Source organism: Aegilops tauschii, chromosome 6 (assembly GCF_002575655.3).
Source record: "Aegilops tauschii subsp. strangulata cultivar AL8/78 chromosome 6, Aet v6.0, whole genome shotgun sequence".
NCBI lineage: Eukaryota > Viridiplantae > Streptophyta > Magnoliopsida > Poales > Poaceae > Aegilops > Aegilops tauschii.
In genome coordinates, this window is record NC_053040.3 from 135,063,986 (window position 1) to 135,086,291 (window position 22,306).

General features: G+C 43.3%; 2 protein-coding genes and 1 long non-coding RNA gene across 21 annotated transcripts; 1 reads left to right on the forward strand and 2 right to left on the reverse strand.

The window, feature by feature from the left end:
• Positions 1 to 3,129: 3,129 nt before the first annotated feature.
• On the reverse strand, positions 3,130 to 7,283 carry LOC109749345 (uncharacterized). Of its 19 annotated transcripts, none has more exons than XR_012187406.1 (8): positions 6,547 to 7,283; positions 6,011 to 6,147; positions 5,698 to 5,887; positions 5,472 to 5,584; positions 5,305 to 5,376; positions 4,327 to 4,511; positions 3,647 to 3,872; positions 3,130 to 3,516 (listed from the first exon to the last, which is right to left on the reverse strand). XR_012187406.1 is itself a non-coding variant. In XM_073501193.1 (8 exons), exons 5-8 carry the CDS (start codon positions 5,344 to 5,346, stop codon positions 3,414 to 3,416), a joined length of 552 nt encoding a protein of 183 aa, XP_073357294.1. In that variant the 5' UTR covers positions 5,347 to 5,376; positions 5,472 to 5,616; positions 5,698 to 5,887; positions 6,011 to 6,147; positions 6,547 to 7,283; the 3' UTR covers positions 3,130 to 3,413. The 19 variants fall into 19 exon arrangements, 12 of the variants coding, with proteins under 12 accessions (XP_073357294.1, XP_073357290.1, XP_073357293.1 ...); XR_012187407.1 differs by having other exon boundaries at positions 3,647 to 3,889; positions 4,331 to 4,511; positions 5,472 to 5,616; XR_012187408.1 differs by having other exon boundaries at positions 5,472 to 5,616.
• A 620-nt stretch (positions 7,284 to 7,903) lies between these two features.
• On the reverse strand, positions 7,904 to 8,749 carry LOC109749427 (uncharacterized). Its single transcript, XR_002229634.3, has 2 exons — positions 8,613 to 8,749; positions 7,904 to 8,272 (listed from the first exon to the last, which is right to left on the reverse strand). It is a non-coding gene; the product is annotated as an uncharacterized lncRNA (long non-coding RNA).
• An 11,235-nt stretch (positions 8,750 to 19,984) lies between these two features.
• Positions 19,985 to 20,809, forward strand: LOC109749417 (protein GLUTAMINE DUMPER 2). The gene has a single exon (XM_020308387.4). It carries the CDS (start codon positions 20,142 to 20,144, stop codon positions 20,652 to 20,654), a length of 513 nt encoding a protein of 170 aa, XP_020163976.1. The 5' UTR covers positions 19,985 to 20,141; the 3' UTR covers positions 20,655 to 20,809.
• Positions 20,810 to 22,306: the final 1,497 nt, after the last annotated feature.

The window sequence follows — 22,306 nt, forward strand, 5'->3', positions numbered from 1 at the left end:
TGCCCATAATTTCTTTCATTTATAGCTAACCAGCATAGAACAAACCGCGCTACTAACCAATGGCCAGCGCGAATAGATAAGAAAATACTATATCATCAAATTCAAAACATTTTGATTTTTTACGTTTTTGAACTTTCAGAAAAAAATATGAACTCCCAAATATTCTTGGAAATATGAACAATTTTTAAAATCCTGATCAGATTTAAAAAATGCGAACATTTTTTTTAAATTCCATATATTTTTGGAAAAACACAAACAAAATTAGAAATGGGAAAAGTTTTTGAAATACACAAACAATTTTTGGACAACATGAACCTTCTATAAAAACATTTTTTTTGCATTTGTGACTATACTTTCAAATGGGAACATCTTTTGAACATTCAGAACAATTGTAGAAAATGTTTCCTTAGACGCAAACATTATTTTGGATTTGTGAAAATATCAATAACAAGAATATTTTAGAATATGAAACATTTTATAAAATGTTATTTTCTTAGAAAAATCTCGAATTATTTTGGGAAAACACAAACATTTTTTTTACAAATATGGGAACATTTTTCAAATGTTGAGAAAATATTGGAACGAGAACAAAAAAATAATGTTTTGAACATTTTTCAGAATAGGAATAAAATTTTGGAATTATGATTTTTTTAATATTAAAACAAAAATTGAAATTCTGTAAAAAAATAGTACACAGAAAAATAAAAATAAATAAGGGAAAAATGAAAAAGAAAAATGAAAGAGAAAGAGAAAGGAACGGGAAAAAAAATAGAAATAGAACACTGAGAAAACGAAAACGGCAATTAAGGTCTTCCATGCGAACCTTCAAACAAATAAGGTCTTCCTACCTGTGTGGGCAGGATAATATGTGGGCTATCTTGGTTGGGCCAGAGCACGTGCGGCCTAAGTATGGAATACTGGACAAACGTTTTTCCTTTTCTAGCAGATAGACATATAAAAATTTAGTACCACCTCGAATAGAAAAGAAATCTCTTCAGCGTTGAACTGACGAAAAAAACATGAAAACGCACCTTGCTTATTAGTAAAGTAGGTATAGATGTTTACTGCCTTGTTGTCTATGCTTTGTACTCTGGTTCTAGTTAATAAGAGTGGATGTGTGCAACACAATGAAGCACAGGCAGGTGGTTTCAACCTCCTAATTTTTGAAAAAAAAACCTCAATGGCATATGAAATATTTTTCTTTTTCTTTTTCTTTTTAGGAATTCATTTTTGTAATGGTTTGTGGTGGTAATAAGAAAACTAAAATTAAAGTTTATATGCAGATTTATGTGTGTGGTTCATGTTAACCTTTTGAATATTAGCATTCTCATGATTATAATTGCACATGTGCGAATGCACACGAACTCCTTAAGAAAAGTTCTTCAAAAGTTCCCTATGAAAGAACCGTTTCAAGCATCTGGTCATCACAAATGTTTTGACTACTCGTGGAGCCAAAACGGACTCCATATGAGTCAGATAATTTGGCATGAAAAACTTTAGTTTCGTGACAATTTTTGTTAAATTTTAGACAGGAAGGGCCTATTCTTTCTAACCTTGTTATTTTTGTCAACTCCAATAAATCGTTTTGCTCTAAACAGATGCCTTGGCTGATTATTTACTTTGCTGTCCTGGAAGGGCACTAGCGGCACTGTGTTAGGCTTAACAAATGTTCCTTGCTCCTCTTTCTGATCAGACGGCAGCAGCAGATTTGCACTATGTCTAGCTAGCTCCCTACCTAGCTTGGTGCCGAAAGTCAGAGCTGTGATGCTTCTTTTGTGCCTAAAATAATTATGATATTTTTCACCTGGTAGATCAGACGAGAATAGATGTCACCAAGTGGCTCACAGAGGTCAGTTCAAGCTTTAGCATTAGCAATGTCCATTGAGTCCGACTTGTGCAATTAAGCACTACCTGTAGCATTAAGTAGCATCATCGTGCGGTTTAAAGTGATGCCCTGATGCGAAGGAACTAAGATAGGTCGGTGGCCGACCTGACCTTATGCGTACAATCCTTCTTTCCGTTCGTGGATCAGGCGACTAGACAAGGACGGCCTCGAGGTGCGACCTAACCGTGAGGTCGTCACGGCCGTCGGGCCCACAAGGGTGCCGGTGGTATGAAGTTAAGGACGTGGCGGCGGCCGCCGGTGTTATGAACTAGATTGGGATCGCGCCTTGGCGCGAGGGTGCCGGTCACAACGTTTTGATTAAGCGGATAATGCGAAGTCAGTAGTAATCCAGGTATAGCATATACATTCATACATGATAACAATACAATGAAGAAGAAACATTCAATTGTGATGGAAGCGATACATAGTGATACTCATTATCGGCGTCACACTATAAGGCATGATCAATTTTAGTGTGTTCATAAGACCACAAAACATAGCCACTCGACAGGAAGTTTGAAACCAAAAGCACAGCCACTCGGCATGAACTTCGGTACCAAAAACGCTATAATAGGAGAGGGGGTAATAAGCGCCGGATAGGAGAGACAACTACCGAGTCATAGCTACTAAGCATACTAATAAGTGTCTTCATTCAACTGCCTTTAGTGACATGTTTCAAGCCATCAAAAGAAAAGCTTTGTACAAACTAAATGTGATCAAAGTAATACAACCTTACGGTGCCTTCAACAAAAGGAAATTTTGGTTTCGATGCGGCAATTTCCTTCAAAAAAGTTGAGCAAAACATGGCTAACAAAGAGCCCAACACATCTGTTGATACATCAAGTCATCGACTAAACCAAGTCGATTTAGAGCAAAAGTGCATATGCAGCATAGCCTCGATGTAAAATGTATCAAACCAAGTGATGCACCTGCCTAAATAGGGCGAGATTTGTAGTGACCATCAAAAGCAGTAAATAACGATCACAGTAATCAAAACAGGGCAATTGCTATGGAACAATTCACATTGATTAAATACAAAATTCAAGACGCACAAAAAATGAAAACATGGAAGGGCATAAGACTCACCTCAGGTACCCTACCTTTCTCTCGGGACTTTAGGTACACAAAAAAACCTCACCGTAAGAGTTTACCCCCATTGCCGCAGCATGGTAAATTTCCATACCGCAACAACAAACATGCAGTTTCATAGCCTACAAGATTGACACTGCTGCTATGCATTATTGCTTTTGTTAATTTTGAATGTACTATACTCATGATCAAAGCATGAATTGCATATTCAGATAGACTGCACCCGCCGTCCACAAATCACACACTCGAGTGTAAACATGACCATTATCTGAAACAGAGAAATAGGAAAGAGATGCATAAACCGCATGAAACATGGAATAAGTTATTTTTTTAATTCTTGGCAGAAAAGCACCACCAGCGACCCATCATCAATGAAGGAGCTAGTAAACTTAACAAACCCTAACCACACTATGAATCACAGCTGCCAAGGTATCATGCGTCATGAACTCAGCAACGAGCAGCCGCTCGCCACCCTTGTAGCATCATCCGATGAGGTTGGACAAGCGAACGCTCTGCAGCAGCCCAACTGCCCTAGCCTCCTCCTGTGCATCCAAAAAAAATGACAGCCAAATTCAGTTCAGACTCCACGACAGAGGCCAGTCGAACACTGGTGCATACGAGGTGACGATCCACCCCCGCGAAGCAAAACAAACCAAAGCAAGGGGCACGAACCATGAATTGGCGTGTGTCAGGCCAGGCGGAGCGGTAGAAGAGCTTGATGGCGACGGTGGTGCCAGAGCTGAAGAGGGCCCGTGGTAGATGGTGTTAGGCTCCTTCTCGCAGTGATCGAAGACGATGTGGTCCGTTGCGAAGCCGTCGGTGGAGGCGCGGAGCTCGTCGAGGTTGTACTCCGCGAACACGGGCACGCCGCTGCCGTCCTCCCCGGTGACGCCATTCTCTGCAGGGGCACGGAGACTGGATCAGCAGCGGATCGAGCCCCCGACCAATCAGTAAAATGAGCCCAATGCAAGGTAAGCAAGGCATAGTCAATCCACAGGATAATTGATTTCCATGGTCACGACAAAAGCAAGAAGGGGATCGGTATTGAACTGGACACTAAAACTGAACATTTTTATGATATTCTAAAAGCTTTCATACACATAAATGATGCATTTCACAAGGACTGAAACATACCAGCACATGGTTTACATGATTAAACTGAAAAAACCTCGAAAGGACCACTTAAATCTAGAGTTAATCCAGCCAATTATCTGAGCGCACCTTCTCTGAACATATTTCTACCACATAAATTTAGAATTATCTAAATAGTATCTACAATATCAAGTTTGAGGCAACCGAACACAAAATAGAGAAGGGGGGAGGAGGAGCGAGCTGTGGCGGGCTAGCTGTACCTACTTGAGCTGGCCCTCCTCCTCTTAGAGAGGACAACGATCTGGCAGTTAAGCGTCTTCCAGGCGCCATCCTTGAAGGAGAGCTCGACGATGTCCTTCCTAGTGCTGGCCACATCGCCAGCCAGGCAACACTGCTTCTCCGCATTCAGGAGTGACTCGATTGCCATGTCGACGCTGTTGCCCTCCTGCCTCACCACAAACGACCATCGTCACACGTGCGGTAATAGCACATCAATCGGAAACCCTAGGCACAGGGACGATAACATGTGAAGCAAAGCAGATCCGCGTGTTACCTCGTGTGTGCCTATGTAGATCCCTGTACGCCTAAGTATCTACATACATCTAAATAAATTCATATACCCGGTGAAGTGTGTAAGGCTGAACCAAAATGTAGAACAAAGGAGCTGCTCGATCGAGTATTTAGGCTGAACCAAAATGTAGAACAAAGGAGCTGCTCGATCGAGTATTTAGGCTGAACCAAAATGTAGAACAAAGGAGCTGCTCGATCGAGTATTTTCCAAGCCCAATTCATACCAACAATGTTTAATGGGGTTTTAAAGTTCTAAAATTGGTCACGACCATCTTCAATCAGGAGAAGCACCAAAATTAATTAAAGAAAACTTGCACATGTATTAGTACTATGAGTAACTCTACTGATTGCTCGCAACCTCTGAGATTATCCTAACAAAATCTCACCCAAGCAATCCGTTTAACTCGCATGGAGAAGAACCGCCGTTTCAATGATGCTACTGGCTGGGAAACTAATACAGAATTCAGTTTGCATGCATTTACTAATCAACATCTCTACGTATCTACACGAAATGCGCCATGGAGAAAAGCAGCTAGCTACACATGTATAGATCAACCGAAGGTTCCAAAGAGTAAGCCAGTAGTATTACCAGCTCCCAGTAAACAACAGGCTCTTTGATTAGTAATATAGTTAATTAATCAGTGTCTGAGATTAGTAATATAGTTTACCAACTCCCAGTAAACAGCAGGCTCTCTGATCAAATGCTCCATTACTTTGAGATATTCAATTGCATTTTGTGCCTAGAACAAATACATTGGAATAATTTATCAGGTCATCTGAACAAACGAAGGATAAAATGTGTGATTGTGGCAACAAAGAGTGAAAAGAAAGGTACCGATAGAGACTCAGTTACTGCAAGGTCGAGATAAAAATTCTGAGATGCTCCCAAGCCGCAAGCTTTTTATTTGCAAACATGGGTTGGAAAGGGGTTCTCAGAAGTTCCAGTATCTGGTAGTCAGCGAACAAATTATATACATGATCTGGATAGAGATGGAAGCATTACCCTGATTGAAACTAAGATGGATAATAAAGAGAAATTAAGATGAGCAATTAATGGTCACCTGATTCTTCTTTAATCTGTATTATAGAAACCTTGCAGCAAATTTTTAGAACTGGACCAACAAGCACATGCGGACGGGAGAAGAAAATGTTGAAAGTGTCATCCACTTGTCATACTTGCATACCAGCCGATTTACTCCAAGGCCATGCTAATTGATCTTGAGACATCAATTTCTTTCAAATCACAGAGAACTGCATCAAATAAAGATTGATCTAGTTAGAGGATGCACAAATCTGCATACGACAAAGTGTATTGATGCAAAATAATGTAATGAAAGCTCTAATTGATGCACATGCAGCCAATTGAGCTATTACCGTTCGACTCCATAGAAGTACTAAACTTGATGATAAACAAAGAGTATACATGGATTAGCCAATTGAGCTATTCCCACAGCCATTGCTAAGCGTCTTATCTGCAGAGAAACTTCTGGATACGTGCTTGTCGCACTAACCTGCCAAAGTAGATTTTATCAACGGTGCAAATCATTGAACTATCTAAAGAGCTAGTCAGCAACTTAATTGAACAGATGGTGAGCAAAAACCGTATTGAAGCTAGGTTATGAATAGCCCATAAGGCACCCTCCTACCAATGCGGCTGCAGGCCATTGGAATATTAAGAGTTTATGTGACTACTCGGCTAATCAATATTTCAGCCACTGAACACTGAATCATTGCAGCTTGTAAATCAACTACTAATGAACAGTCCTCCCCCCTATGGATCCTGCCACAGACAGCAGAACCATCCCAGATCAGAAGCCCGCACACCACTAAATGAATCTAATACTCTAAAATTGAACTGGGCACATGATAAACTCATACTGTGTAGAAGAGAGTAAAAGGAGAGGAGCTACCTTCAAGCAAACTTGACCCAAAATCAGAACCCACGCTCGGGGCCTAGGCTCTCCCTCTCCCTCTGGCGCATGGTGGTGGAGAGGTGGACGGGTGTGGTGCGTGTTTCTGCCAGAGAGCTCATCCCGGCGTGCCCATCATCGGCGGCTCGCTGTGTACCTCCTTGTCCACATCGGCCGCTGCTCTCCACGAACAGAGCCCAAGGGGGAGGAGCGGTAGCGAGACCATGGGGAGCAGGAGGCACACGCCCGGGCTCGAGCTCGTCCATGGCCGCCACCTCGCCCGGATCCGGATCCGGAGCACCCTTCGACCCCTCGGCGCTCAGCAAAAGGAGCTCTGCTCGCCGCCGGGCCTCACGGGACTGGTCGCCGCCCCGCCGTCTTCGGATCTTGACCCGCCACTCCCCCTGCGCACACTCCTCCTATGGCGGTGAGAGAGCGAGCGAATGAGACCTCTGTTGTCTCTGCGGCCGACACACCTCCAGCTGGGCCGTGAGGTACGGCGATGGCGCCACAGGCAACTCGACCACCTCGTCATCTCCGTGGCTCGCACTGCTCCTCCTCTGCCTGGTCCCGACGGGGAGGAAAACAGAGGCGCACAGGAGAGGTCGTGGCTTGCGCTGCAGAAAGGGAGGACGAAGGAGGAAAAAGGCGGGATGGAGATGGCGCTCCTCACGTCGGCGGCGGCGCGGAGAGATGTGAGGGAGAGAGAGAGACGTGAAAGGAGAGAGAGGTGACCTAGGTCTCACCCGATTGGGGATGAAGCAATGAATCGAGGGAAACCGTGTGGCAAGGGGTAGGTGAAATCCCAATAATGCCCTCGGCGGGGCACTGAATTTACTGGCGGTGGTAGCAGATATTTACCACGGGAGGTAACTATTCATTGCTACAGGGCTTCGGTTATGATCCGGCGGCCCAGATCATCCGGACGCTCGATCCGACGGCCGGAAACGCATCAAAAAATCGATCGAATGGCCAGAATGATCTAAACTCTGAGAACGCTCGGGAGCTCCCAACTAACATAGTAGTCTGATGTGCCCGCCAGGATCCGCAAGAGAGAGAGAGGAAGAAGGTTTGCAAAACAGAGTTTCTACAAAAAACGACTACGGATTAGTTAGAGTAGGCAAGCAGGACGTTTTTCTGGTTTATATAGAAAGGATTATGTACAAGCCATCTATCCAAAGGTACCTTCAAATCGCTCATAACTAAAATAAAGATTCTGGGAACAAGTTGGCAAAGAAGTGAAGCATGCCTAAGTTGTGCTATCCATTGTAAAAAAATACTGAGCTTTTGAAATAAAAATAGGACTACCCTGCATAATATCGCATCTCACAAGCCAATCTGGTGGAACCACAATATGTAATCAAGTCACAAAGCCAATCAAGCCACATAACTGTAGTGGTCAGACAGATCAGCTAAGGAACAATATGCATCAGCCAAATTGTTCATCAGCGTACAGATCAATACATCATATATTTAGATCAAGCAAACTAACACCAGAATAAAAATGCTCCCAAGTTCATTGCTCTTATGCATTTACCAAAAAAATGTGACTGTGCACAACTTACATCCATGATCCAGAAAGTTGAGGGTTGGAAGGGAGGAATGAGAGAAATAGGACCTTCGCCCCAAGCGTCATAGACCCAGTCTTTGAATGATAATTTTCCTGATTAACATGCCCTGTTGCATGCACTGCCAGCCTCTGATCTCCCCGCAGGGCCCGGGATCTCTGAATAACACGGTATATAATATAGTGAGTAGATACCAACAAACATACCCACATATACACACACGAATGATTACACAGAAAGAAATATTGCATAGAAGGTCATGATTCACACGAACTATGTCTTTCATCCAAGATAGCCTGACTGTAATATTAGGACGATATGAAATATTAAGATGCCTGAAATAAAGCTTTCTCTATTCGTAATAATATTTCTCCCAGAAATATTACAGTCAGGCTATCTTGGAATAATTACATGACAGGGGGCATCAACACATCATTATACCAAAATAAAGGAGAAAAAAAGAAGAACAGGAAAAGTTTATGTTCGAGTAATTACTACCTGAAATATCATCATAGTAATTTCGGTTGTCCCTTGATGCTCAACTATTGCCATGCGACAGCCAGACCACCTTGAGCACCACGGTCCGGAAGCCAAGAGCATGAGCAAACCAAAATCAGAATGGATTAACCAGGAAACCCTAGACAAATCGCTAAAAAACAACAAAGCCCTTGATGAGCACATACACATCACAAAGGGAAAGACAAACAAGGGAGCAAATAATCACCTCAGCCATCTTAGAAGCCCACTCGGTGTGCTCCCTCTCCGGCCAACCCGCAAGACAGCCCCAACGCCACGCCACCGTCCCAACCGTGAAACAGCCAGAGAAGCAAGGAAGATGGTAAGAAACAAGCGAAATAAAAGGTAGTGGGCTCCAATACAAACATTAACCAGCCAAAAGACGCTGTTATTAGAAACATGACACTGTGGTTTCTGCTGGTTTATCAACAAATTAAAACAAGCCATTGAACCGACAACTTGCTTACTCTTAACCAGATGAAATCAAGGACCAACAACAAACAATAAAAGTCAAGAACAACTTATATGCAATAAAGGTACGAGAGAGAAGAAATATTCACATAAGACGGCTATAAACACTGGAGCATAAATAAGCAACACCTTTAAATACAAATAAAAAGGGTTCAGGGTTCAATGCATAGTGGGCTCAGATTTGCCTTTCCTCGATCATATAATCTACCCCCGCCATCTCTTGTCACCAGATTAATCTGTTTATACAGTGGAGCTGCCCTGGTTATCACTCAATAAGAATAACCATCCAAGGACATCACATGATCAAAAAGGATTCTAGAGACAAGAGGGAGGACCCAACTTGATACCCACAGGTGCCTTGATTGCTCAAAGGCACACTTATTTCAGCCACAGCGAATCATCATCGCCCTAGCAAGGATGGCTTCCGACCGGTGGGGCACGTGCGAATAAAAAGGGTTCAGTGTTCAATGCATATGGGCTCAGATTTGCCTTTCCTCGATCATATAATCTACCCCCATTATCTCTTATCACCAGATCAATCTGTTTATACAGTGGAGCTGCCCTGGTTATCAGTCAATAAGAGTGACCATCCAAAGGACAGAACAATAAGTATCACAGGATCAAAAAGGATTCTAGAGACAAGAGGGAGGACCCAACTTGATACCCACGGCTAATCATCATCGCCCTAGCAAGAATGGCTTCCGACCGATGGGGCACATGATTCAAATGCGGTGGCACGAGATATCTCATTTTAGGAGTAACTATTCATTCCAGCAGTAACTATTCATTCCAGCAGAAAGCCATGGGCACCGAAGTGGCCAAGGAGGTGAGGAGGTGATGTATAGCACATCTAGGAGCACCATCAGAGACGACCGGGGCAACGAGCGGGCAGGGAGAGAGGCGAGGCGGCGGGAAGAGGAAAGGGCGCGACGCGAGTGCAGGCCTATAGGGAGCGGAACATCAGCTATTTTTTTTCTTTCAGAGTATATAGGAACTATCAAACATATCATATAAGTGCAATCATCTTTGATAATATAAGAGAGCATAGAAATCACAGAGCTTGTTTAAGATATTTTGTCACATCAAGTAGTTTAGATAAGAAAAGCCTAACCCAGAATTACAAATAATTGGAGCGAGCGATAGATTTATTATTCTGATAATTTGGTAGTAACTATACATAAATAATTCATTTGCCAACAGTAAAAAAATATGCGATGCATTATTTACACAAAACAATATTTTTTGTATAGGGTCAAAAAGACATTTCAGCATTCAAATCAAGAAGGCTGAAATAATCTAAGAGTATTATCACTACAGAGCAACAATTTATGAACTCGCTGTCAGTCAAAAGTAATAATACATGGAAATCTATCTTGAAGTGCAAGAGTTCAATTTAGCAGATCTGACACACCAGACACGAATGTGCTTACCTGCTTTCCCAGGCGAGCCTAATCAGCTCTCTTTTAACTGCAATCAAAGATAAGATTTGTTAGGACATTCTTGTGGGCAAAACTTATCATCATGCAAGCAATGGGCCTATCTATTGGCTGCTTGTAGTGCCTAAGGTAAAATCGAAAGGTCTTTTACTGCCACCTTGCATGAAGAGTTTCTATTCACACATGTGTACTGCTATATGAACCTGCACATGCTGACTAATTAAACAACAAAAGCTACAGAGGTGAACTGACTTTTCTCTAATCATACTCTCTGGACAAACCAAGAAGCTCAGATAAATACGCTGCTGGGCAGAACACATAATCTAGTACGGTATAATACTGACTAAGCCTAGGTTTGTGGCCGGAAGGAGAGACCAGAAAGCTATATAAAGCACACGCCCAAAGAAACTAAAACTGAGCAGAGCATTGACTGAATAGGTAGCAAAAGCACATATATCCAAATTCCATAAAAAACCAAAGGAGGTATAATCACTAAATTAGAAATCTAATTAACTTAGTAAACAAACCTAAATTAAGCAGCCTAACTTAAATGGACAACAGTAAATTGAAGCCTACATACCTCAATATCACAACAGAGGACGAGCAGGACCAACCGACAAACCAGCAGGCTATTGGTATAAAGCCAAAAAATAAATAGTAAATAAAACAAAGAAAAGAACAAAAGCACCCAGAATCATGTGCAAATGAAAAAAAAAACCTAGGGCCTAGCACGATCCAGACAAGGAACAAGAAGCACACACCTATAATTCAGGAATTAAGGAAGATAGGACACCACATAAATCCAACCAGGGAATAAGACCCTTTGCCTCTCATTGGCCAGCCTGCACACAATAGACCGAATCTAGCAGCGTACTCATATAGAAAAGACAAGGAATATACACTACTTCACAAATGTAACCCTAGGTCTGGAAAGAAGAGAAGCACAAAGAAGGAGAGGAAAAACAGTCGACCTGTACATCCCTGGATGAAGACGCAGCAGGCTGGCCCAGATCGAGGGATGAACTGACGAGAAGAACGAGCACCTGCAAACGATGGATCAATCCGCAGCAAAATTAGAGACAAAATCACGGTTAAGCTGCAGGGAATGACCAAGAACGGGGCAAAATAAATGCCTACCCACAAATTGATGAACGCACCATCAGATCTAGTGCAACGACGGCAAGAATAAGGAACACCGGCGTCGCACAGCGAATCCATCACATTTGACGCAGCAGGCTGGCACAGATCGAGCGACCAAATGACGGCAAGAACGAGGGGGCCATCTTCTTCCTCCCCCATAGCCTCACGTTCCTCTCCCCGTTGCTCCCCCATCGAGCTCGAGCTCGTCCATGGCCGCCGCGGCGGGCGGGGCCGCGGTCATCGGCCATGGCCATGGCCATGGCGAGCGGGACGGGCGGGGCAGCCCCTTGCTCCCCAGTCGAGCTCGAGCTCGTCCATGGCAGCCGCGGCGGGCAGGGCGGGACGGCGGGGCCGTGCCCATCGTCCCTGAGGAGGTTGACCCGCGGCGCCCACGCCTCCGGCAACCACGGCGCGAATCCGCGGAGGCGCGCCCACAACCGGCGACGCCCTCTGGCGGCGATGCGCGTGGCGGCCGTGGACGGGGAGGATGGCCAGCGAGGAGTGCGGCTAGGGTTCAATCGCGGGCGGGGCGAGTGGGCGCCTGCGAGAAGACATGGTGCGGGGTCGCGGGGAGGAGAGGAGGCAGGCGGCGACGCGCGAGAAAGGGAGCGAGGCGGCTAGGGTTTCACCACGGGTGCCGCCTCCTTTTTGTACCCCTGTTGATGAAATGACGGAAATGCCCTTGGTGGGGCAGCAGAATTACGCGCGGTGGCACGAGACGACGGTAACTATTCATTGTAGCAGTGTTAGTTTTTGATCCGACGGCCAGGATCTTCCAGGAGCGACATCCAACGGTCCAGAACGCATCAAAAATCCGATTCAACGGTCATGAATCGCTGTACTCTGAGAGAGCCCATGTTCTCTCAATTAACATATATCTGGATGCATGCCTCGTCCTCCGTTCGTTCGATACAGTGCGTGTCTCGTCGGCAAGCACCGGTCTAGCGCTCTTTTGATCGGGTCCTCTTCCCCGTGTCTCTACTCTTCTTTGGCATCTCGGCGTACGCCTTTCCGGCCTTGAGCTTATCCGGCGCTGAGCGCGCAAACAGTGGTAATGTGGCCGGCACACTTATGGCGGTGGGTCATGCATGGTCCCTCGCATAGTCGCATCTAATTTACCGAGTTCACCCACTCGATGTCACAAAATCTCGATCACTATCTAAACGCTCTAATATTTTTTGAAGTACTTAAAAAAGAAAAAAAACATTTCAGTCTCCGTTACACCAAGTTATTGATCTCCCATTTTAGAAGAAAAAAAAAAGATACTGACCTCCAATAGTCTTCGTCCCATATTTACAACGACGAAGCGAAAGGTGACCAAGTTTTCTGTAAGGTGGGGTAACCTTTAGTGATTTTAAGAACCGTATCCAAGTTAATTTTTTAAAAACCATATTCACGTTCATTGCTCAGAGTTTAAACTTTTTTCTTCAGACGGTATGCTTTAAAGTTGAAGGTTTGCACATATACACACATGCACGTGTGTTGAAGAATCTATCCATGTAAATCTTCTCTCTTGTACTAAGAAATAAACTGGGCAACTACACAAATGGAACTCTCGGGTCAAGTACTCAGAATTTTTTTGCCAAGGATAATGATATTCTGAATCATGACTAAATCCAACATACTATGCTGATTTCTTACGGAGTGGCTTAGATGGATGAAAAATTGACAATGTCAATACTTTTTAGAGACACGGTAAAACACATACACCTACTAAGCATGCACAATCAACTCCCATGGGCACCTCCGAGAGACTGAGCTGGTAGATTTTAAGATTGATAAAATCGTCACAGAAACCTTGTAGTTGAAGGGCGCGCCATACTATTGAAAGAATAGTGTAGGGAAGTCTGAAATAAATAAAGAAATTGCAAACATCGGGCTAAATTTCGGACTTGAACTTGGCGGACAGGTTCCGCCAAAAGAAATCTAACCAACTGAACTATGATCATTTTGCATTGACAGTGGCGACTCGTATGAGCATACACAACAAACACGCCGAGGAGTTCCAATGGGCCTACATGCTAGCACAAACCAGGTAACCAAAATGATCGTATCAAGCCTGTGAATTCCACGGGCGGAGCACTCAGTTGAGTAGGGAAACCACTGCCAATTTGTTGTTGATTTGCCTAACAAAGCCATTGAATAGAAGACATAAGCAAAGGGTCATCTTGATTGTGATAGCCCAACCAATTGCATCATCCAGGAGTGGAGTTGAATCAACAAGGGATTTGCTTTCAGTCGTGTCCAACTAATAAAGGTGGCAAATTATCAAATGACGTGCGCATGCAGATTCTTCACCTTTTTGTTGCTCTATCCCAAAGATATCATATTCTTATTTCAAAATTGATATACAATATATGATGTACTGCATCACTCACATAGTAATGTTCATCTTTATAATTGAAGATCAATGACATTTGCAAACATGAAACACTGTTTTTTAAAACTATTGCAACATAATGTATTATAGCTCATTGTTGTAGTTTTATTTATGGTCAAATTTATTGTATACGGATGGCAGCACCAGAATGCTCGGCTAAGTTGAATATAGATGACAGTTCTACGAGATGTGCGAGCTTGGAGCCGTCATTCGCAACCGCCGAGGTGCGGTTATAGAGTCTCTAAGGGCATACACGACCGGCCCAGTAGAGCTCAACGATCTGCACCTGGAAGCAAATGAATTCATGGTTGTAACACCTAAGATGAAGATATCCTAAACCAAGAGAGAGTGTTATAGTGTACCTTGTGAATTGGTGCTCTCATCCGAGCGGACTGCAATAATGGCATTATAATCCGTAAAGCATAGTAATTGTATCTATATACTTTATGCAATTTCTTCTAAAAGTGCGCAACTTCCTTTAGCCACTTTGACATTAGGAAAATGCACACCATTTGAAAGTTTCGTGTTGGCAAATTGTAACTAGATGATGTCTCTGTCTCACAAGAAAATAGTAACTATGAATAATGATTCGCCTACCATGAGATAAACCAAAACTCCTTTATGGAGGATACGGCTCACAATATCCTGATTCTAACCCACTCTAGTTAGCCATTATGGAGTTTGTGTGATTGAGATTAGCTCTTCTTCTGTTAGATACATTCACTCGTATGTGGTGAATTTTTCATGCATTCTTACGAATGCTACATGCATAAGGTGGAGAAAAGTGAGAGCGGCCTTCTTGCCTTGTGTTGCATTCAAGTTCTTTTGTGATGTATTCAAGCTGTCATTGTCAACAACCCCCAGCACACTTCTCTTCCAAAAAGCTCCAAAACACTAATAATCGCCTAAATTATGATGGATTGGTGCCTTTTGAAAAGGAAAAGAGATGTAAGAGTCTAAGATAGCAAGGAGGAAATGCACTAGCAAATTCCTATTTTTATAATAATGATTGATCTATGACGTTAGATTTTTCGTAGCTTTTTATAACCACTATGGAGTACATATTTGATCAAAAAGACCACTGATGTAGTTTTCATTTTCCAAATTCCTACAAGCATTGTCCATAAAACTGAAACTCTTGCGATGTCTTAAAAATCCCAAATTATTGACGTGAAGTGTGCGGCAGCCAAATGGACAGTGGAGAGGCATCTAATTGTATTTTTCTCATTTTCTAATTTGGTTTTATCCAGTCTATGTATTTCTCATATTTTTGGATACAAACAATTCAAGATGGGACTCCAGAGATTGCTTAGCCATTTTGCAAGCCATACAAGCAGTTGAACATGTAATGATGCATGAGTTGTATCATGGATTTACTACTCGCTTTTATGCGATAGTTTTGCATAAATTTGTGGATCAGTGCATGATTGATGGAGAGGTCATAGTCCCAACCTCCTTTAGATATTTGTCTATGAGCTATCAATTTTGAGTTACGAGGTTTAGGTACTCAACCGCTTGTAGTTATACAACACAAAGAGAAAGAATTCATATGCAAAGATTGGCCATGACCATGTTTGTTTGGGATTGGTTATGGGCATGTAGAAAACATATTTTAGGTTTACTCCTTCCATGTCTAGTAGGAGCGCGTGCTTCTTATTGCCTTTGGTGTGTTGTATATCGACAAACCCGTTCGATTTGGTTCATTATACCGGTTACATGATACAGGTAGCATACTCATCTGGATGTTTTTGGTAGTTAGTTAAATTATTAATTATTATTTTTGACAACCTAACTACTTTTCAACTAATTATTCAAAACAACTAACTTAACAAGTTCATCATAGGACATTTTAGCAATAGCGGAGAAGACCTTAGTTGTTACTCCCTCCGGTCCTTTTTACTCTGCCTATTAGATTTTTGTCAAGTCAATCATTACAAAGTTTGACCAAATTTATATTAAAAAATATTAACGCCTACAATACCAATTATATATATACCATGAAACTACATTTTATAGTGAATATAATAATATTCATTTGGCATTGTGAATGTTGTTACTTTTTTCTATATGTTTGGTAGAGATACTTTGACTTTGGACAAAACTTATATCCAGACTAAAAAGGACCAGAGGGAGTATAAAACCTTTTCTTTTACCAAAATGATATATTCTAATTTCACGTAAAATTGACCAGTATAGATTAGCAATGGCACGACTTAGAAATGAAACACCATCGTTGTGGTCTTTTTTTTTGCGGGGGAGCACCATTATTGTTGTCAATCCTTAAAGCCAACGTAGCATACTAGGATTCAGCTAAACCCGACTATCTTTTGCTAGTCTGGTATTGAACGTTGTTTAATTAGTGCCCTGCAAAAATATTATTGTTTAGTGATATGGTCATTTGGTTTAACCCAGTCGTCCAATAATGAATCTTGTGGTCATTTTTGGCTTTTTCGCTACCTGTGTGTGGAAGTTATGCAAATATTTTCCGGAACTTTATATTCCACTTCTAAGCTCTTCGGTGCTATCCTTTCCGCTTGGGGAATATATGCAAATGGTTTTCTAAAGTTAGCAAACGTCCTTAGCCATCCATGTAATGCTCGATCCACTTATGATTAATTAATAGTATACATTCATCATGCATGTCGATTATGGATAACAACATGACTTCATTATTGATTTTAGTTCGGATCCCTTGGAAGTGCTATGATATTTGCCTTTTTAGGTGAAACTAGATAAGAAGAAATGAAGGAGCATATTTTTTATTCAAGTGCTGCAACTTTCTGAAATGCCATGATCACTCAGCATAGGAAAAACTTTCCAAACATCATATAATTAAGCAAGGCACATCAAACCTAGGGTTCTGTTATTTAAATTTCTATTTAGTTGTCTCATGGAACCATCACAAAAACCTAACTATTGCCAAGATATCAGCCGTATTACTCGAGGAGGCACCAGTAAAGTAGTTACAATATGGTTCAATTCATTTTAATAAGGTGTATTATTCTTACAAAACTCAAACTCTCCAACCGCTGACCAAATTTATAGGAAACCTGATACAATATCAAATCAGTATCATTAAATGTTCATGATCGATCTGATGATGCTCATTCGATATTGCACACATTGATAGTTTTTCCTATCAACTTGATAAAAATAGAAACAATTGACTTTTGCACAAATTAATACATCTTCTAAAATAGTATTGGGGAGTAGAATGATTCTCGATGTAGTGTATCCACTTAATTTCCAAAAATTAATAACAAAAACTGAGTTTCCAAGTTTTGGCAAAATGTAAAGATCACACACGTAGGAATGAGTTGAAACTTGCCCATGTAAACTACCGTTAATAATATAACAAACTGCGACATGCATGAAAATGAGAATGATAATGCCGTCTTCCTACCTGTGCTCCAGTTTGGGAATTGGTGCCGCCTCGATTCCTTGCCGAGCTAGCGCGATGGACCATCAACAGTGGATTAGTCATCGTCCTCGGACTTGGCCGGCGATGCCGGTTGTGGATCTGCCGGCTACGGGCTGCAGTCTCACACCCTCCTTCCGGTCGATGGTTGTGTGTTGTCAGAAGCTCGCAGCTGCCCAATTGGGGCAAGGTGGGGTCGATTGTGCGGGCGGGTCCCATCCAAATCTAGCGTCCACAGTAGGCGGGGCTAGATCTGATGACCCTATAACCGTCATTGCAGTGGCGGTTGGCAGCCATTGGAACAGGACTGGTTGCGGGCCAGATTTGCTCGTGCTCACAGGTGAGAAAGGGGGTTGGATGTTGTCTAGCGGCGGGAATGAGTTGCCTTTCCTCCCTCTCCTACGTGCTCATGGTGTTAGGCTTTGGGTGGGTCGGGCTCGGGGCCAAGGGTGCCAGGGCGGCGACCCTGTATGGCGGGCTACACGGATTGGCTCTCTAGTGAGCAACGTGGTAGTTGGGCCTGGCAGTGTGCTTCGTCCATGTAGGTGGTGAGGTTTGTTGTGGCGGGTGGTCCTAGAGAAGCTATTGCCGGAGGTGGAGGTCGAGCCCTGATCTGGATATCGAGTCTCTGGTCCGTGGTGGGGGTTCTCCATCGGGATACTTCTCCATGCGATGTGGTGGATGGGGGAGGTCAACAAAAGCTCTGCACCTTGGCACCGACGATGGTGATATCTGTTCATGTATCGTTCCTCTTGGGGCATCGCTTTGTTCCCTCCCTTACATTCAGGGTGAAAACCTTCATTCGCCTGGGGCTGAGCAGTGAACTTGGCACTCGTGCCATGACCCTATTGAGGGCATCGTCGATGCATGTGGGTCTCAATCGAATGTGACAACGTGTCTCGCGCGCTTCCTCTCAGTGACCTTCTGGGACGTTCAGTAGTGCACGGTTGTGTGTATTTAAGCATTTTCGCCTAGTTTTTTCGTGTATTTTGTTTTATCGGCTTTTGAGGGATTCCTTGATACCTTGTATCGTTTGACCATTTGGCTTTATTTATATATATATATATAAAGCGGGGCAAAAATATGTTTTGGGAGTAGTTTTTGAAATTTTAAATGTAGCTCTTTCTCATTTCTCATGTTTTACCAAGGTCACAAATGGACATATTAAATTGAAAAACGTGTATAAGTATATACCACCACCTATGTGCATGAATTTTCTTGTAATTTTTTAGAATATATCAGGTTTGTGAAATGTGTTCCGGACTTCCAGTATATCAGATTCCAAAAATCTGCTCTTGTGGGAGGGCCAGAGAAGAAAATGTAGAAAATAAAAGGATATTGCATTACTTTCTTTAGTTGGTTCCACTACTCGGGTTTGCACCTAGTTTTTTGAGAGTTCTTGGATTTGCCCCTAATTTGTTAGATGGCCTTATGGAAATGCCCTTCCATCTCGTTTCCATCTGGTCAGCATCGTTTGACCACTAAGGGGGATTACTACATATATTTTTTCTTAAAACATCCTAAGCATATCTATAGTTTTACTATTATTTTCGTTGGAAAATATCTAAAAAAGACTGCAGCCATTATCTTATCGACGACATAGCCTGGAGTTTAGTCAAATTTCTCTTTGGGGTGAAAACCATCATCTAACCTCAATGGTTGGGGTCCAGCGACAACAGTGTTGGCGTGTCGTTCACTTTCAAGAGGTATGGTTGTTGAAACACCTATCATATTTCCCCGGGGTTCCCATCATTAATGGTTGATGCAAATATTTGCTGCAATTGATCTAGTAATCATTTTCTGTGTGCATCATCGATGCCCTGACTAGCTCTTGAAATCATGTGCAAGGATCAGAGTGTAGGTTGATATCGTCTTCATATTAGTATATTCTCTTTATCAAAAATGATATTAAATACAACTTCAAATGAATTAATATATGCTATTTATTCTCTTTATCATAATTCTCTTTCACATTCTTGTTGAAATTATGTCAAATATGTACGTGTGTATTGACTACGGTTAGACTGAAGTATGAGGCAAAAAAAAAAAAGACTTGAAGTATGAGGAGGATATGTGTTTGAGTTGAAGCATGTAACTCGGATCAATTATATGAAAGCACTGCAGGGTAGCCAAAATAGGCTCAGTGAACCTGGTAGGATCGTGGCAGGGATGCCTGGAACAGGTCATGGGGTGGCAATCGAGCTATGTCACATGGCTTTGGCGGGCGTGTAGTTGATATGTATGGATTTAGTACAGGAGATGAGCGTTCATAGTCATATACCGGAGATGTAACTCATGTTTGATAGGCGATGGACCTCGTTAACAAAATATTGTCTTTTTCATATACTTTCTGCAATGAACTAATCACGCGTAAACCCTAATACTAGTTCTTATGACACGTCGAAAAGTCAGCTGACGTTGTGCTTTTGCACGTTGCTCCCAGAAATCAAGACCATTTCCTCACCCGCCGGTCTACTGTACTGTGAGCGCAGCTTCGCTAATGGACCTCTATATATAATGGACCAGAGCAATTAGCGAGTACTGCCCCTCCCATTCCTACGGGAATTTTATGTGGAACGTAGCAGCATCACACCACCCAGACAACAGACAACACAGACAACAGAGAGGCATACACTGCTGTCATTGGAACGGTAGCGACCCATGCCATGAGGCCCGGAGCCGAGTACCCCATGGCCCACGGCCCCGCGGCGGCGCCGCGCTCGACGTGGCAGACGCCGGTGCCGTACCTCTTCGGCGGGCTCGCGACGATGCTGGCCCTCATCGCGCTCTCGCTCCTCACCCTGGCCTGCTCCTACTGGAAGCTCTCCGGCGGCCTCGCCGGCCCGGACGAGGACCAACCCCCGGGCTCCGACGGCGAGAAGGGCTCGGCCGCCGGGCCCGCGAGGGAGTGGCTGGGGCACGTGGTGGTCATCATGGCCGGCGACGAGCAGCCGAGTTTCCTGGCCACGCCGGCGTCGATGACGAGCAGTGCCGCTGACGGCGGCGCTGAGACCGCAGCCGGCGCCGCGGCGTGCTGCGCCGCGTGCAGGTCGGAGGAGAGGAAGATGGAGGATGCGCGCGAGGCCGGTGCGCAGCCAGCCGGCTCCGAGGACGACGCGCGGCCAGCCAGCCCAAGTGAGCTACCAAGTAGCAGTACCAGCTCTGTAATTAGCAGCTAGCGAGATAGTACAATTTACATGGAAGGTCTTTTTACATGGAAGGTCTTTTTTTCTGTTTATGTTGCAGTTTTCCTCTGCGGGGTTTTCTGCTGTTTAATTCAGTAGCTGTAAATTTTCTACTGTGGCGATCATTGAAGAATACCTCGTTTAGAAAATTTTGATCGTTTGTATCGTATATAATCAAGCACAACAAAAACTTTACAGAGAACATCAACTTGATTTCGCCTTTATATGAGTAGCTAACATGTGCTTACAAAACACACTTAACTTGCAAGTGATTGAGGACAACCATGGGAGAGATTTCTAACAGATGGAAGGAAGCAACATGATGGCAGTGTAGACTTTTTTTTTGAAAGGGATGGCAGTGTAGACTTGGAGCCAGCCTATGGATGAGTGGGGTCTGAAGACAAGCTCTCGGTGAGCCGTCAGGTCGTTTTTCTTTTGTCCGCATGGATCCATCGACGCATGCACGTGAGCATGTCATACATATCCGGTCCAGCTATCCGAACATGTTGGAGTTACAAAACCGATCGAGATTACTGACAGTATACGTGCTAGAATAATGTGTTGTGTATATGTATTGGTGGCGTACGTGCGTGTAGTTTTCCCTGTAACACGCACGACCCCACGCTCCCGCTCACGACCAGCCCACGATCACCATCGTGGATTCGTGCCCTCTCTGTAACCTCATATAAGCTGTCCGATGGCAATACGATTGTTGTGTTCAATCTCTTATCTCTTTTGTTGAGTATATATTGTATACGTGTATATTGTGTATTGAGCCCACCTCCTAGTTTCTCGCTCGCACCTAGCGTTCCTAGCTGCATGGAGTAAGCCGTTGCCAGGTGTGATGGACCCCTTTATTGCTAAGCTCAAGGCATTTCGGAAGGGAGTGATCTTTGCTCACCTCCGCGGATACTCACATGTGATCATGCAGGTCGACTACCTTGAGCTAGTCAACCTATGGTACTCGCGAGACAATACGCGGTCTATTGCCTCGCCTATCCTGCCAGAACTAGGTGATATGATACTCAATTTTGCTTCTTTCTTAGACATTCATGTTGGGAGGACTATCAATCAACCGGCTCATCTTTGTGCCCAGCGCGCTGGTGCTCAAGATGGAACGGAGAGCTGGCTCGATGTGAGCCCTAGTTTTCTTATTAGTAGCCTTCGGGCAGATTGTAATCGACTTCTAGTTCAGTAATAAAGCTCTCTAGTTCGTTGCAAAAAAAAAAGTTTCTCTGTATAGTCGAGGTTGTGGCCCCCCTTTATACTTATACTAGTTGAGTGCCCGCGTGTTGCTACGGAACAATAAATTTATGTTGCTCATCATTATTGCTAGCCGCTGACTCTGATTCAACCTTGTCAGTTGTCTCGCCACCATCGTTATAAATCCCTTGTCCCTCATCGTCGTCAACCAACGGAGGAGGGGTTTTCTGTCGCCCTAGCAACCCCTCCACTAAAAGCGTTCATCGCATAAAATGTCGCCTTATACTTTCTTGTCCTATACAATGTACCACTAAAACAAAATACATGTGCCTCATACTTGAATTTCAGCTGAACATGAACGAGTCAATATAAATTTATATCCTCATGCTCTTGATCAAAACTCATACAAGTTGAAGGATATTGGACCCCAAATAAATGCTCGA

What these genes read in the sequence shown, in the direction of transcription:
- LOC109749345 (XM_073501185.1), bottom strand. Translation starts at nt 5,346, where the DNA reads ATGGAGCATTTGATCAGAGAGCCTGCTGTTTACTGGGAGTTG. An exon ending in AGGAGGGCCAGCTCAAGTAG is followed by an intron (nt 3,890 to 4,326) that starts GTACAGCTAGCC and finishes CTGCTGATCCAG; the next exon opens with TCTCCGTGCCCCTGCAGAGA. An exon ending in CTGACACACGCCAATTCATG is followed by an intron (nt 3,517 to 3,646) that starts GTTCGTGCCCCT and finishes TTGGATGCACAG; the next exon opens with GAGGAGGCTAGGGCAGTTGG.
- LOC109749417 (XM_020308387.4), top strand. Translation starts at nt 20,142, where the DNA reads ATGAGGCCCGGAGCCGAGTACCCCATGGCCCACGGCCCCGCGGCGGCG.